The sequence below is a fragment of the Saccostrea cucullata genome, unplaced genomic scaffold, assembly GCF_032062105.1.
Source record: "Saccostrea cucullata isolate Sc308-1 unplaced genomic scaffold, CSIRO_AGI_Scuc_v1 ctg8774, whole genome shotgun sequence".
NCBI classification, from domain to species: Eukaryota; Metazoa; Mollusca; class Bivalvia; order Ostreida; family Ostreidae; genus Saccostrea; species Saccostrea cuccullata.
Genome location: NW_026926088.1, coordinates 12,718 through 27,339, shown reverse-complemented (window position 1 = coordinate 27,339; position 14,622 = coordinate 12,718). Strand labels below are relative to the sequence as shown.

The following is a 14,622-nucleotide window of genomic DNA, read 5'->3' as shown; positions in this document are numbered from 1 at the left end:
TCCACCTCACGGTTCATTTATCAAGGGAATACCAGTTGTCCTGTTTGAAGGTCTTTTGACTAACATCGAACGTAAAATGCAGCTTTTCCCATTCACTAAAAGTGGCAGTTATAATGTTCGAGCTGTAGGGAGCTTAGATGTAGAAAACTTTTTTGGTTCCTTTCAAGACATAGACCCAAAGGGAACTGGGGTTTTTCGACCCGATGATATACCGAGTGCATTGGCTGTTGCTGCAGAGCTCATCGACTCTAAATTAGACCCTAACAGGTAAGTGTTTTTAATTTAATCGATAAACAAATTTTCTCATACCATTACCGCATTACAGAATACTTAAAATTTTCACAGGGGTTTTCACATGGACACATCTGCGACTCAAAAGGTGTATCCAGTCAACGACAGGCTACCAATGGAAACGGAGGAGAGAGAAGTTAACGAGTTATCTGATGTAATTTGGAGGGATTTGACCACAATTTATCCAATGTAAGAATGTTTATACACATTATTACTTCTCTGTAAGTGGCTGTGCATAAATGTAATTTAATTTTGTAATTTAATACTTACCTATTTTTAATTAGAAATCATGAGTTCGACAAAGAAGAGAGGACCAGATGTAAACAAAAAAGGAAATCGTCAACAGTTTCCAAACCAGACGAACCCGGTCGAGGTTGTTTACCAGTCCGAGTTTTTCATAAACGTGACGAAACAAAAATTCTTCCCCATGTAAGAAGGGGGCTTAAATTGACAGAGTAAGAGAAAGGGGCCTAGACACAGTTGTACTGGAGTGTTGATAAAATATAAGGATAAAGTTTAATGTGATTTGTGTCAATGAAACGCTACCCAGTCACTTTGCGAAAGGAACAATGATTATAGCTTATAATAGATATCAATACAGTCATATACTATTTTGTCGAATATGATACAATAATATAATAATATGATATGCATAGCTTTTCCTTATTCACATATAGTATGGTGTATAATTTTCATTTTGTTGTAAAAACAAGTGTTGTAAAAACTTAAAAAATATCTGTAAATTGTTTAAAAGTGTTCTGAAATTAAAAAAAAAAATATCTCGATTTAGTATTTCTTTAAATATAATCGAACCGTCTATTGTCCATAATTTATCATCATAATCTACTAGTATTGAACAGTAGATGGAGAGTCATGAATATAGATATAAAACAGTTATCGCAGAAATAGTGTTCATTCATTTATTAGGGAGGTTCTTAACATAGGCGTCGGAACGGGGGGTGGGGGGTCTTAGCCTCCCACTTTTTTTGCAAAGATTTACATAATTTAGGCATTGAAAATTGGGGTTTACCTTTCTTTTGTGGTTAAGCCCCCCCCCCTTTTAATTTACTTCCGACGCCTACTGTGAAATCACTAATTTTCGTGGGGGGTTAATTTTCGATGTATGAGGAGACCCACGAATTCACATTGAAATGTAAATTTTCATATGCTCAATTACTAAAAAGCTTCTAATCCTCGAAATCAAATCCCTACGAACCAACATTTTTCCTTAAACCACGAAAATTTGACCCCACGAAAATATGTGATTTTACAGTATGCTAAATGCGCACTTAAGGAATTACATGTATTATTCATTCCACAGTAGTTTAATGCAGTCAGCATATTGTAAACATTATGTCAAACCGCTCGTACTCTGATAATAATCCTTGTTGAAAATGAACTGAAACTCTTTTTGTAAGTTCACAAAATTTTCCCATAATGCAATTAAAAATTGTGTTATTAATATTGTGTGCTCCTAAAAATTTATGCTTATTTCTTTACATAAATATTTATTCCAACCAGAAGTCTCTGTCGAGACTGAAGCTCTACTGGTTTGAACTTATAGCAAAGGAAGAGAAAAGTACTTAAGCAGCTGGGATTTGAAACTAAATAGAATAATGATCGTTGATAAAGTCTCTTTATGTTCTTAGTGTAGTCTACTTGTGTGCCAAGTTATATTGAAATCAGACCAAAACTGTAGGAGGAGTAGCATTTTGAAACAATTTTACAGATATTTCTATTTTTAGTAACCACGGCAACACCGTTCATCAAAATTAAAATTCGATATACAGAATTATGTATCTTAGTGTATTCTACTTATGTGCCAAGTTATATTGAAATCAGACCAAAACTGTAGGAGGAGTAGCATTTTGAAACAATTTTACAGATATTTCTATTTTTAGTAACCACGGCAATACCATTCATCGAAATCAAAAACCGATAAACAGAATTATGTATCTTAGTGTATTCTACTTGTGTGCCAAGTTATAATGAAATCAAACCAAAACTGTAGGAGGAGTAGCATTTTGAAAGAATTTCACAGAAATTTCTATTTTTAGTAACCACGGCAACACCGTTCATCGAAATCAAAAACCGATACACAGAATTATGTATCTTAGTGTAGTCTACTTGTGTGCCAAGTTATAATGAAATCAAACCAAAACTGTAGGAGGAGTAGCATTTTGAAAGAATTTCACAGAAATTTCTATTTTTAGTAACCACGGCAACACCGTTCATCAAAATCAAAAACCGATACACAGAATTATGTATCTTAGTGTAGTCTACTTGTGTGCCAAGTTATACTGAAATCAGACCAAAACTGTAGGAGGAGTAGCATTTTGAAAGAATTTCACAGAAATTTCTATTTTTAGTAACCACGGCAACACCGTTCATCGAAATCAAAAACCGATAAACAGAATTATGTATCTTAGTGTATTCTACTTGTTTGCCAAGTAATACTGAAATCAGACCAAAACTGTAGGAGGAGTAGCATTTTGAAAGAATTTCACAGAAATTTCTATTTTTAGTAACCACGGCAACACCGTTCATCGAAATCAAAAACCGATACACAGAATTATGTATCTTAGTGTAGTCTACTTGTGTGCCAAGTTATAATGAAATCAAACCAAAACTGTAGGAGGAGTAGCATTTTGAAAGAATTTCACAGAAATTTCTATTTTTAGTAACCACGGCAACACCGTTCATCGAAATCAAAAACCGATACACAGAATTATGTATCTTAGTGTAGTCTACTTGTGTGCCAAGTTATATTGAAATTAGACCAAAACTGTAGGAGGAGTAGCATTTTGAAAAATTGTTTACAGACAGACGGACAGACGGACGGACGCCGGACGCATTACTATCGCATAAGCTCTTCTGGTCTCTGACCAGTAGAGCTAAAAATGACAAAGATTTTGTAAGATGAATTATGTTATTTATTTTCAGCAAGTAATAGAAGAGTGTATAACAATCGGATGTAAAACAAATTATATAATAATTGACTATTTGTCAATGAAACTCATTAAAATATAATAAAACAACGGGGACATAGGGGGAGGGGTGGGGGGCTCTTCATGATATTTTCATGTGATCTACAACTTCAAATGCAACACAAAACTCCAACATCAGTAAGAAAACCGAAAATGTAGTTTTCCAAAGAAAGGACTTGCACTAACGAATATACCAATGAAATTAAAAACCAGAAGTCTCTGTCGAGACTGAAGCTCTACTGGTTTGTACTTATTATATAGCAAAGGAAGAGAAAAGTACTTAAGCAGTTGGGAATTGAAACTTTACAACAGCAATAAATAGGATAATGATCCTTGATTAAGTCTCGTTATGTTCTTAATGTAGTCTACTTGCATGCCACATTATATTATAATCAGACTAAAACTTATTTGGAGTAGCATTTTGAGAGTACATAACAGAAATTTCTATTTTTAGAAACTGTGGCAACACCGTTCATTGAAGTAAAAAACCAATACACAGAATTATGTACTTTATTGTAGTCTTACTTGTGTGCCAAGTTATATTGAAATCACACCAAAACTGTCTAGAAGGAGTAGCATTTTGAAAGAATTTCACCGAAATTTCTATTTTTAGTAACCACAGCAACACCGTTCATCGAAATCAAAAACCGATATACAGAATTATGTACTTTAGTGTAGTCTACTTGTGTGCCAAGTTATATTGAAATCAGACCAAAATTGTAGGAGGAGTAGCATTTTGAAAGAATTTCACCGAAATTTCTTTTTTTAGAACCACGTCAACACCGTTCATTTAAATCAAAAACCGATATACAGATTTATGAAGCTTAGTGTAGTCTACTTGTGTGCCAAGCTATATTGAAATCAGACCAAAACTGTAGGAGGAGTAGCATTTTGAAAAATTTCACAAAAAATTCTATTTTTAGTAACCACAGCAACACTGTTCATCGAAATCAAAAACTGTTATACAGAATTATGTATCTTAGTGTAGTCTACTTGTGTGCCAAGTTATATTGAAATCACACCAAAACTGTAGGAGAAGTAGCATTTTGAAAGAATTTTACAGAAATTTCTATTTTTAGTAACCACGGCAACACCGTTCATCGAAATCAAAAACCGATACACAGAATTATGTATCTTAGTGTAGTCTACTTGTGTGCCAAGTTATATTGAAATCACACCAAAACTGTAGGAGGAGTAGCATTTTTGAAAGAATTTTACAGAAATTTCTATTTTTAGTAACCACGGCAACACCGTTCATCGAAATCAAAAACCGATACACAGAATTATGTATCTTAGTGTAGTCTACTTGTGTGCCAAGTTATATTGAAATCACACCAAAACTGTAGGAGGAGTAGCATTTTTGAAAGAATTTTACAGAAATTTCTATTTTTAGTAACCACGGCAACACCGTTCATCGAAATCAAAAACCGATACACAGAATTATGTATCTTAGTGTAGTCTACTTGTGTTCCAAGTTATATTAAAATCACACCAAAACTGTAGGAGAAGTAGCATTTTTGAAAGAAATTTACAGAAATTTCTATTTTTAGTAACCACGGCAACACCGTTCATCGAAATCAAAAACCGATACACAGAATTATGTATCTTAGTGTAGTCTACTAGTGTGCCAAGTTATATTGAAATCAGACCAAAACTGTAGGAGGAGTAGCATTTTGAAAGAATTTTACAGAAATTTCTATTTTTAGTAACCACGGCAACACCGTTCATCGAAATCAAAAACCGATACACAGAATTATGTATCTTAGTGTAGTCTACTTGTGTGCTAAGTTATATTGAAATCAGACCAAAACTGTAGGAGGAGTAGCATTTTGAAAAATTGTTTACAGACGGACAGACAGACAGACAGACGGACGGACGACGGACGCATTACTATCGCATAAGCTCTTCTGGTCTCTGACCAGTAGAGCTAAAAATGTTCCTTTTTTAAAAGTTGAACATACTCCAACGTCAAAGGATCAAAGTCAATAATACACAGGGAATGAACTCGTCACAATACAATGTCAAGCTTATAAAGTTTTTAAAAGTGGGTCAAACTCGAAGATTGAAGTCAAACCATTTTACGGTTAAAAATGCACACAAGGAAAGGTCTTCTCACAATGAAAGATTTACTGCACAAAAGTTATGGTCAGAGTTAAAATTCGACAATTTTAGCAAACGTGGGACATCTCCAAAGCCAAGGTCAAGAGGTCAACTACAATCATTACCCTAAAGTGTCTTGTCGTAAAAAATTAAAAATGTGAAATATTAAAGCCATATTTCTGGCCAATCAAAAGTTGTGGGTAAGGTTACAAATTTTGCAGTAAAGCAGTTAAACAAATTAACAGAGAGTTTCACAGACAGAAGATTGGATGGAGAGGCCACAAATTACATGCAGATTCTTCGATTACGGGGCATTAAGTGAATTGGTCTAATATTGTGACATATGTGAAATATATGTATTAGAAATACTTGGGGTTCTTTTTATTCTCATTTTGATGTACAGTGTGATTTTAAGTGTCGGTTGAAAGATGATCGCCATTTAAAACTTGTGCCACAGATTTTACAAATATACTTGGCAATGCCATTATGTTTCGAACGTAGGTGATCATGGAGAATATCCTTCCTTGTATATTTCTTGTGACATATGCCACACCTGAAGGTATGTGTTTCTGAATCCTTCGTCTTCTTAAGGCCTAAACACTGGAGAGAATGCCGAACAAAGCTCGATTTATAGCTGAATCTTGTGTTGCATGTATGACATGCATACGGTTTGGTTCCATGGTGACTGTTTACATGTCCTTCAAAGTACCCCTTTCGGAAAAGTCTTCTCACAAATACTGCACTTCAGTCGATGACTGTCGGAATGGGATCGTTCATGTCTCGTTAACCCCCACTTTGTGACGAATTCCTTACCGCAATGGGAGCAAATGTGTAAGACTGAACTTGTATCCGTTATTTCCTGGAAGGACTCTTCCAATGGTTGAAGAGTTTCTACTTCTAAAAGAAATAAAAAAAAATATTTATTTTTTTTATAGGTTTTCTAGCTTCACAGCTTAGGGATATCTATTCACGGCCGGTCAATAGAGAGAAAATTGTACTTTGCTTTCAATTTATAAATATTGTACTGGAATTGAGTTTTCAAATCGAAACTTATTTTTCTGTTATGGTTACTTTATATACATATTCAACGAAAATGATTTAAATTCCGTATAACTTTTTTTTTCAATATCCCTAACCTAAGTCGGTCTATGACAAGGTCAAACCCATACACTGTATCACTTATTCAAACATTTATACGAAGAAGAATAAGAAATAAGTAGAGATTATCATATTGTATCAAAAAAAAAAATAATGCAAACGGAGGGTGGGGGGGGGGGGTGTTATAGTTCAGGACGACAAAAATTCTGCATGTAAGTACTAGTATTTGATTTACATGTATAACCAGTAATTATTAATTCTTCGGAGGTCTGAACTGTTATTTCTTTTTCTTTGTTTGCAGTAATTTTGTTACAAATAAAATTAGAATGAAATACATGTATACTCTTCGTAAATTTTCTAAACAAACTTATTCACTAAAGAAGAGGTTCGGAGGGATTTAGTCAAATTCGACCAATTTTGAGGACCTTTTTTACAAATTTGCTTTAAAACCCCACAAAAGATGGCAAATTTCTTAAAATTTCTTAAATTTCATTTCATCCAAACCGTATCACAAGTTACTCCAAACCGTACCAAGCCGTGTAAACATTGTCATCCAAACATGCTCCGTTGTTTTCGTATGTCACCTACTGAAACATTCTTTTAGCATCGAATTGGGAGATTTACGTGAAGATTAAAAAAATACTAATTGCGAAAAGAATCTGGCTGCCTTTTTAATTGTAATCTTATACATTATTTGTCTTTTTGAACACTAAAATATCGCTGAACCGAGGTGGTTGATTACTCTATCGCCTGTGTCTTGACAAACATGATAATTTTCCGTTAAACTCTTAATAATCTGAAGTTCTAGTAATATGTCCTCTGTTGTATCTATATATATTTTTATTGCTTTTTAATCAAAAATGCAAAAAAGCCACAAAAAATGAAGTATTTTATAAAATCAATCACTGTGATCAATCTTACCTTCGAACCAGTCCGCCATTTTCACTTCATCCAAACATGTCACAACCGGCGCGGATACCCGACAGTGGCTCTATTGAAACGCATACCTATTCCACCTTCAGTAAATCTGTGCTATAATATGACGTCATATTAGGCGAGATGACGTCAATTATAGAACACAAGTTTACATAATACTGGTATAAATAGATGTAATTTAACTCTAGAAAATGAATAGAAACGTGTAAACATTAACAAAATTTAAATGTTCGTATTGTGCTATGTTGTATTCTGTCATTTTGAAAAAGTCTACCACCGATGATGTCATTTGTGTACATCAAGTAACTTTGGAATTGATCATGACGTGTAGAGAATTCGGCTAAGACGGCATGTACAGATACGTAAAAGGGAGTTTAAAAGCAAACATCGTGAATACAATATGGAGTCCGGTTAATAAAACAGGTATGCTAAGTTATTTTCAACGATTATAATCTCTTTCGAGGACAGTCAGCTATATACGTATCCCGGTCGGCCTTTCCTCTGTCATTTGTGACAAAATATGCAACAAAACAACAATACGCTTTATATTTTAAAAGCTAAGATTTATATGGAAAGTTTGTGTCCAAAATCCTTGGAAAGTGCTGCTAGAATCCAAAGTTGAGCATGGTTTTGCGAAAAATTTCGGTTCATATGTTCAAATTCAATACCTTCAAATCATGAGTTTTCGTGGCATTACGGTTAATTTGTAATAAATTGCTTCAAGAATGAATAATTGAGATGTTTGTTATTTATCACACATACAAACCATAACTCTCCTTATTTTAAAATGATTTTAAGTCACATATCATTCATTATTTGTTCAGAAGGCCATTGAATTCTTGCATAGTTGCTCTTTCGATTTTTTTGCTGACGTCATATGTTTTCGTGGTATTTATAAAACTAGTAAACTATGGAAATCTAGTCGGGCAAATTCCTTGTAAATTTAAGAGTGTCAAAAATACTAGTTAAGGGGATGAAGGACCTTTAGCTGAAAAAATACCTGTCATTTAATTTTTTTCATATTTTGTATATATCTTATTTAGTATGTTCTACATACTATAAAGCAGACATGTCAATAGGTTTCTAGAGATATTTCTGAGATATTGAGTGACAAATACCATACCCCACAGTGTCTGAGCGGAGTTTTTATTCTCCGTGTTTCTGGGTCCATTACTCGGTCGATAATTGAAATTTTTCACCATAGATAAAAAAATATACCAGCGGAAATTTGTCTTTTAAAATATTTTAGAGTATGAATAGGGTTAAAAATTCGAAAAAGCAAGATTTTTTTGTAACACCACATCTGGAGACGGAAATTTACGACTTTTTTAGGACAACTTAAACCATAAAAAAATTAATTTGCAAAAAATCCTATCATTCAATACTTTAACATTTACGTCGAAGTTCAAGGTCGTCATTGTATTGATTAACTGTAAAAATATCGATTGGTGAAGCTGAGCTCAATATTGCACGGGGCAAAGTTAAACGAGTCATGATCATGAGAAAAACGTGTCATGTTTACATTTCTCGAGTACGGGAAAACCCAACTATGACGTCACGCATTCCTGAAATAAGCGAAATAAGACAAACCCACAGAACTTTTCCGTCAACAACCATGTAAAAATATTTTTGCGTTCTGAAATTTACAAAATACCGTATCATGTACATATTATGGCCCGTTTTTATGATTTTATACTACCCGTTTTACCGTGTATGATCTTACTGAACTAAGAGATCCACTATGACGTCAAAGACGCACTGGACGCGCAGAGTAGGGAAACGGCAGAGTGGATTAATCTATTCCGTAATTTGATAATATTTGCAAGAAATTTTTATTGTTTTCAGATATTTTTATACTAGATGGTGAACGCAAACAAACAGTCAAAAAAATTATACAAGTAATGTGGTTTCAATCTCGTTTTGTACATATTTTATCAAAGATTATGACGTAAATCAACTGAGTCACGTGACCATACATCTTTCATCCCCTTAATTGACAAAATGATAACATTATTTGACATGGAAATTTATTTGTTGTTCATTTATACCATATCTATCTGGGCGTGCCTAAGCTTTACTGCTCTTTTATGTGAAAAAAAATCTCTTTCTCATGAGTGGCCTAGAAATAATTTTGTAAAGCTTTATTTGAATCTTTCATGTTCTTAAATGTATACTTAAAGAAATTAAATGTTTGATTTAATAAATTATCAACGGCATAATATTTCTTTCAGCATATAACTTTTTAACACCCCCAATATTTTCTTTGAAAATTACAAAAAAATGACGTAAGTAGATCATCGTTGAAAAAATATCAAAAGTTGGAAATTCCAAATTATTGTCACATGACCGGAAGCTGTATGGATAGTTAACAGACGTCACGATGATACGCAGGATCGCCGGCTATTAGTTTGTAAGTTTGATATTCTAATTCAAAACACGACGAATAAACGGATATTACGCAGGTTGTCAAAATTGCGAACTTTGCATAACTCACTCGCTATATATTATTTTGGCAAAGGCAAAAAGGTTTAACATGTGGTCATAAAACATGCAAAGGGTTCCCTTTTATTAATAGCAAATATGACGTCATTCCGATCTCGCATATTGGATTATTCCTAAAAATAAAAAAATACCACGAAAACACATGACGGGACTGTACATCGGGTAAGGTTTCGTGCGATTGTGTGGAATAGTTATTTTACTGACGGGACAGTGGGATTCTAGCAGCACTTTTGAGGCGAAATAGATGTTTTTCAAATGCATAATTTACTCAAAGAAATTATTAAACTCCAGGGTATTGTTGTTCTTTAACACTGTTGTAGCTTATTTATTAAGGGAAAGTTTGCTATTAATAGATGTCACGTGTTGCCGTGGTGGCGATGAAAGTCGTTGCGTTCGACACTCTTTTATCTTTATTCAATAAATAATAATAGTTTACGTTCATCAGGGGTTTTGGTAAATTATCAAACTTTATTTTCTTTAAACCTTTTACTCTTTGACTTTGACCTTGGAGTTTGCTTTACTTTTAAAATACAATCTTAACCATAATATTTAAAAGGTGACGACTAGGAATGTCATAATTTACATATTTTATTCTTGTGAAAAGCCCTTTCATTTGATATCCTTAGAGTTTGACCAATTTTTGCACCAAAAAATATAAGGTTTTACTTAGGCTCTATTTTTTAAACCGTTACGGCAGATACTAGGAAGTTCATATGTCAAACGTCTTTTTTTATGGCACAACCTTTCAATTCATTCACTACCAACAATTAGGACTTTTTGACCTTGACGTTGGAGGATTCCGTACTTACGAAAACACTCTAACCTTGGCCATAACTTTTGTACGGTAAGGGTTAGGGCTATCATCCTTGAGAGAAGACCTTTCATTGCATTTCAACAATTTTTATCCTTTGACCTTAAAGTTTGACCATCTCTTTACAAACTTTAACATTGTCCATAACCTTTCAACAGTAAGGGCTAGAGTTTTAATTTCATACTTCACATATGTAATCCTTTTGACAACACCTTTAAATAAATATCAACAACGGCCCTTAACCTCGATGGTTGACCTTGCTTCTTTTTACAAACCTTAACCTTGGCCATAACTTTTCAACGGTACATGTAAATATTTTTAAAGAATTTATTTTACATTGAACAATCCGGACTACAATATCAAGGACTATGACCAGAATAAGGTTCAGTTTTCCTTTCTCTACATCCGTTATTAATTTGATCATTTTCACTCTCATTCATTTGCGATCGCACATTGCTGATTTTGTAGATAACTACATGAAAAAAAGAAAAGAAAAGAAAGCTCGTTTAAAGGTTCACAACGTTTAATACAAAAAAATATATATTACTTTCAGTGAGATAAAATTCGTCCGACACTTTGAATACCCGTTAATAAATGAACAACCAGTTTGGATGCTCACAAATTAAGAATTTGTTACTTTTTTTACTACATTATAGTGATTTGTAAAGAAGTTAAAATCAAGGATACTTGTATCAAATTAATAAAACAGACTGTCTTTATCATGCAGATATAGCAATGTCAAATGTTAAACAAAATTGTCTCCTTACCAATAGCTTATTGTGGACATTTTTCAGTAGCTCTGCGTGTCTTTGCTTGGCCTCAAATCTTTTCTACGGAGAAAAATAAACCTGTATAATAATTTTCTCTATTATTTTCTGATATTTTTTAAACTAATGCATCTGTTGTAATTTGTAAATCTGTTTTACATTGAAAGATTCGATGTTTCCTTACCATTAATTGTCTGTATTCTGCTATGATCAGTTTCTCTGCTTTTCTTTTCGTCTCAATCTTCGTCTAGAAAGAAAAAAACAACACGACTTTATATTAAATATTTAATAATGTAACTGTCTGCTTTTCTTTTCTGAAAATATACCCCGGTATTTACTCTTGTCTCCGAGTGTGATGTCTTACCATACCTTTGTTATGGTTTAACTTCAGTATTTAAGGGGATCTCTCTTTGCTTGTTGTTTCTGCTTAGCATTGAAGATTTTCTGTGACAAATGATACATAATAAATTGTTATTAAACAGCGGCTTGTTTTTTTTTTTTAAACTTTACCTGTTTATCACGTACTGATCATATTTTTAACCATATATTCTATATGCTTACCAATTCCTCATGAACTTGGTTTAACAACAGCCCCTTTTGTCTCCCATTTCCCTCTGCAATGAACAGCGACTACTAGTAATTTTGTCAATTTAAAAAATAATAAAATAGGAGAGTATATGTGTATTTTTAACTGACAACAAAAATACATTAAGAACTGCGTTATTCTTTTTTCTAACCATTCGTTACTCAGTCTTTTTCTTTGATATTTTTTGTGGATCCCGTTTTTTCCCTTTGATCTTTGTATGCAAACAAATGAAATAGTCTCCATTTAAACACGTATTAAAAATTGTGTAGTGATACTAACTGTCAACTTCTTGATTTAGAACTTTCCATGTAGTCAACATGCATTTTCCTTTGCGATATGAAAAAGATGTTTAGTAAGATGTTTATATGTTAAGATAACTGTACTTCAATCAAAATACCCCTTGCTTCTCTGCTTCCTCCAGCAGCCCAGTTATACTAAAACTTCAAGCTGTTCATCTTTTCGTCCTGAAAAAAGGAAAGGTTGATTAAAAAAGTTTTGGTGTTAACAATTTTAGAATTAATATTTTGCAATTTTCATGATCGTTAAATTGAAAAAAATAAACATATATACATTATTACAGTTATTATAATTCATTAAATAACTACAATAATATACATTTCACAAGGCGTCGGAGGCAAAATTAATGGGGGGGGGGGGAGGGGGGCTAAACCAACAAAAAGGGTCATCCCTAGTTTTCATTGCCTATATATTGTCTAATCTTTGCACAAAATGGTGGGGGAGGTGCTGAGCCTCCCCCTCTTGCCCCCGGTTCTAACTACTATGCATATACATAAGTACATAAAGCATGGGGGGGGTCTTTGAATGATTTTCGATTTATCCAAGAATCTTTTCACACTCTTCACCGCCTCCTCACCAAAATATAAAACTTCCTCGAAATAATTTTGAATACCATTCTGAAATCTACCAAAAAAAAAGAAAACTGTTAAGTATTATAATTGTTATTTTCTTAATAAACACCATTATATTGAATGAAATATTGAAATGAAAAAAATTTCAATACATGAATATTTTAACCCTCTCCCCCTAAAGGACACAGCGGTATTATTATTCAACCACAAACAAACCATTTCGTCAATTTGCTGCATAATTCAAATTTGTAATACTGTGGTTTCATCAATTTTCGTTGGCATCAATTTTCGTGGATTTTGTAAAATAGACGTTTTCGAGGATACGTAATTTCGTGGACAAAAGCACTGCCTATACAAATGAATGTCATATTTCGTAATTCAATATACATTTGAATTCGTGGATCCGCTGAACAACGAAATCCAAGAAAATTGGTGCTCAACGAATATTGATGAAACCACAGTTCTAGCATTGTACACCTTTCTTTTATTTTGGTTACCATTTGCGTCGGAAGCAAATTAAAAGTGTGGGGGGGGGGGGGCTAAGTGTAAAAAAAAAATTTTGAACCTTCAAAAAACCCTGACAAGTAGGGGGTAGTAGGTTCGAACTCCTTTACCAAAACTTTTCTTCCAAACACCACCACTTTCCCCATTTTTTACCTATTCTAAGATGTATCTGTGGAAAGTGAGGGGGGGGGGGGGGCTAAACTTGCGAAGAAATGTTCAATGTCTATACTAAGTATATATTTGGAAAAAAAGTGGGCCCCCCGGTTCCGAAGCCTATGGTTGCAAAGCAGATGCTATTGTGAGGTTATTACGTCATCGTCAAAGACCTCTGGGACGTCACATTATTATTTTGACGTCATGATTAATCTAATTGCCTACAATATATAGGCCGACATAAATAAGGATAAAACATTTATTATATAGTCTATTTATAATCCCTATATAATCTATACAAGAGCAAACAGTTCATAACACTACATATTAACCGGATTTAAGGCCGTATTCACCGGTGTGTCAATGCGCGAGGAACGGCATTGTGACGTCACAATCAAAACATCGAACAATGGTTGCAACGGCCAAAGCGAGCTACGTATCTGAGCAGGAACCTATTTCAGGTTTATTTTTAAACATCAGGACGTCTTACTCATAGCGAAACTCGGAAAAGAAAACACGGAGGTTACAAACAGTAATCTGGAGATTTTTCTTATTTTCAACAATGGAAGATCGCAAATGAAAATGGTGTCGTCATAAAACCTTTAATGTCTTATCTATTGAAATCCCGTCTATATAATAAAACAATTATGGACTCTCTTGGTGTTGAATATGGTTTGTTATTCACCAGAAAAATATCCATATTGACCTCGGCTTCGCCTCGGTCAATATGAATATTTTTTCTGGTGAATAACAAACCATATTCAACACCAAAGGAGTCCATTTTTGTATAATATTAAAAGGATTTATTTTTAAACGCATCCAATTATTAAGCGTTTAATTGTTAAATTCGCCAGTGATCGTCTCTAAAATTAGATTTTTAAAAGCGTAAATTAGTAAAAAATTATTTAGCTTATGAACACTTAACTTCTCTCATAGCAAAGCAAATGTATTATGACGTTATGTTATTGTGTCGTCGTCAGAAACGCTTTGAGCACACTATGTGATGACGTTGCAATGA

General features: G+C 33.5%; 1 protein-coding gene across 1 annotated transcript; it reads left to right on the top strand.

The window, feature by feature from the left end:
* The first annotated feature begins 6 nt into the window (after positions 1–6).
* LOC134270730 (uncharacterized) lies at positions 7–1,096 on the top strand. The gene is made up of 3 exons (XM_062752976.1): positions 7–267; positions 346–480; positions 576–1,096. The coding sequence occupies exons 1-3, from the start codon at positions 77–79 to the stop codon at positions 748–750; spliced, it is 501 nt and encodes a 166-aa protein (XP_062608960.1). The 5' UTR covers positions 7–76; the 3' UTR covers positions 751–1,096.
* Positions 1,097–14,622: the final 13,526 nt, after the last annotated feature.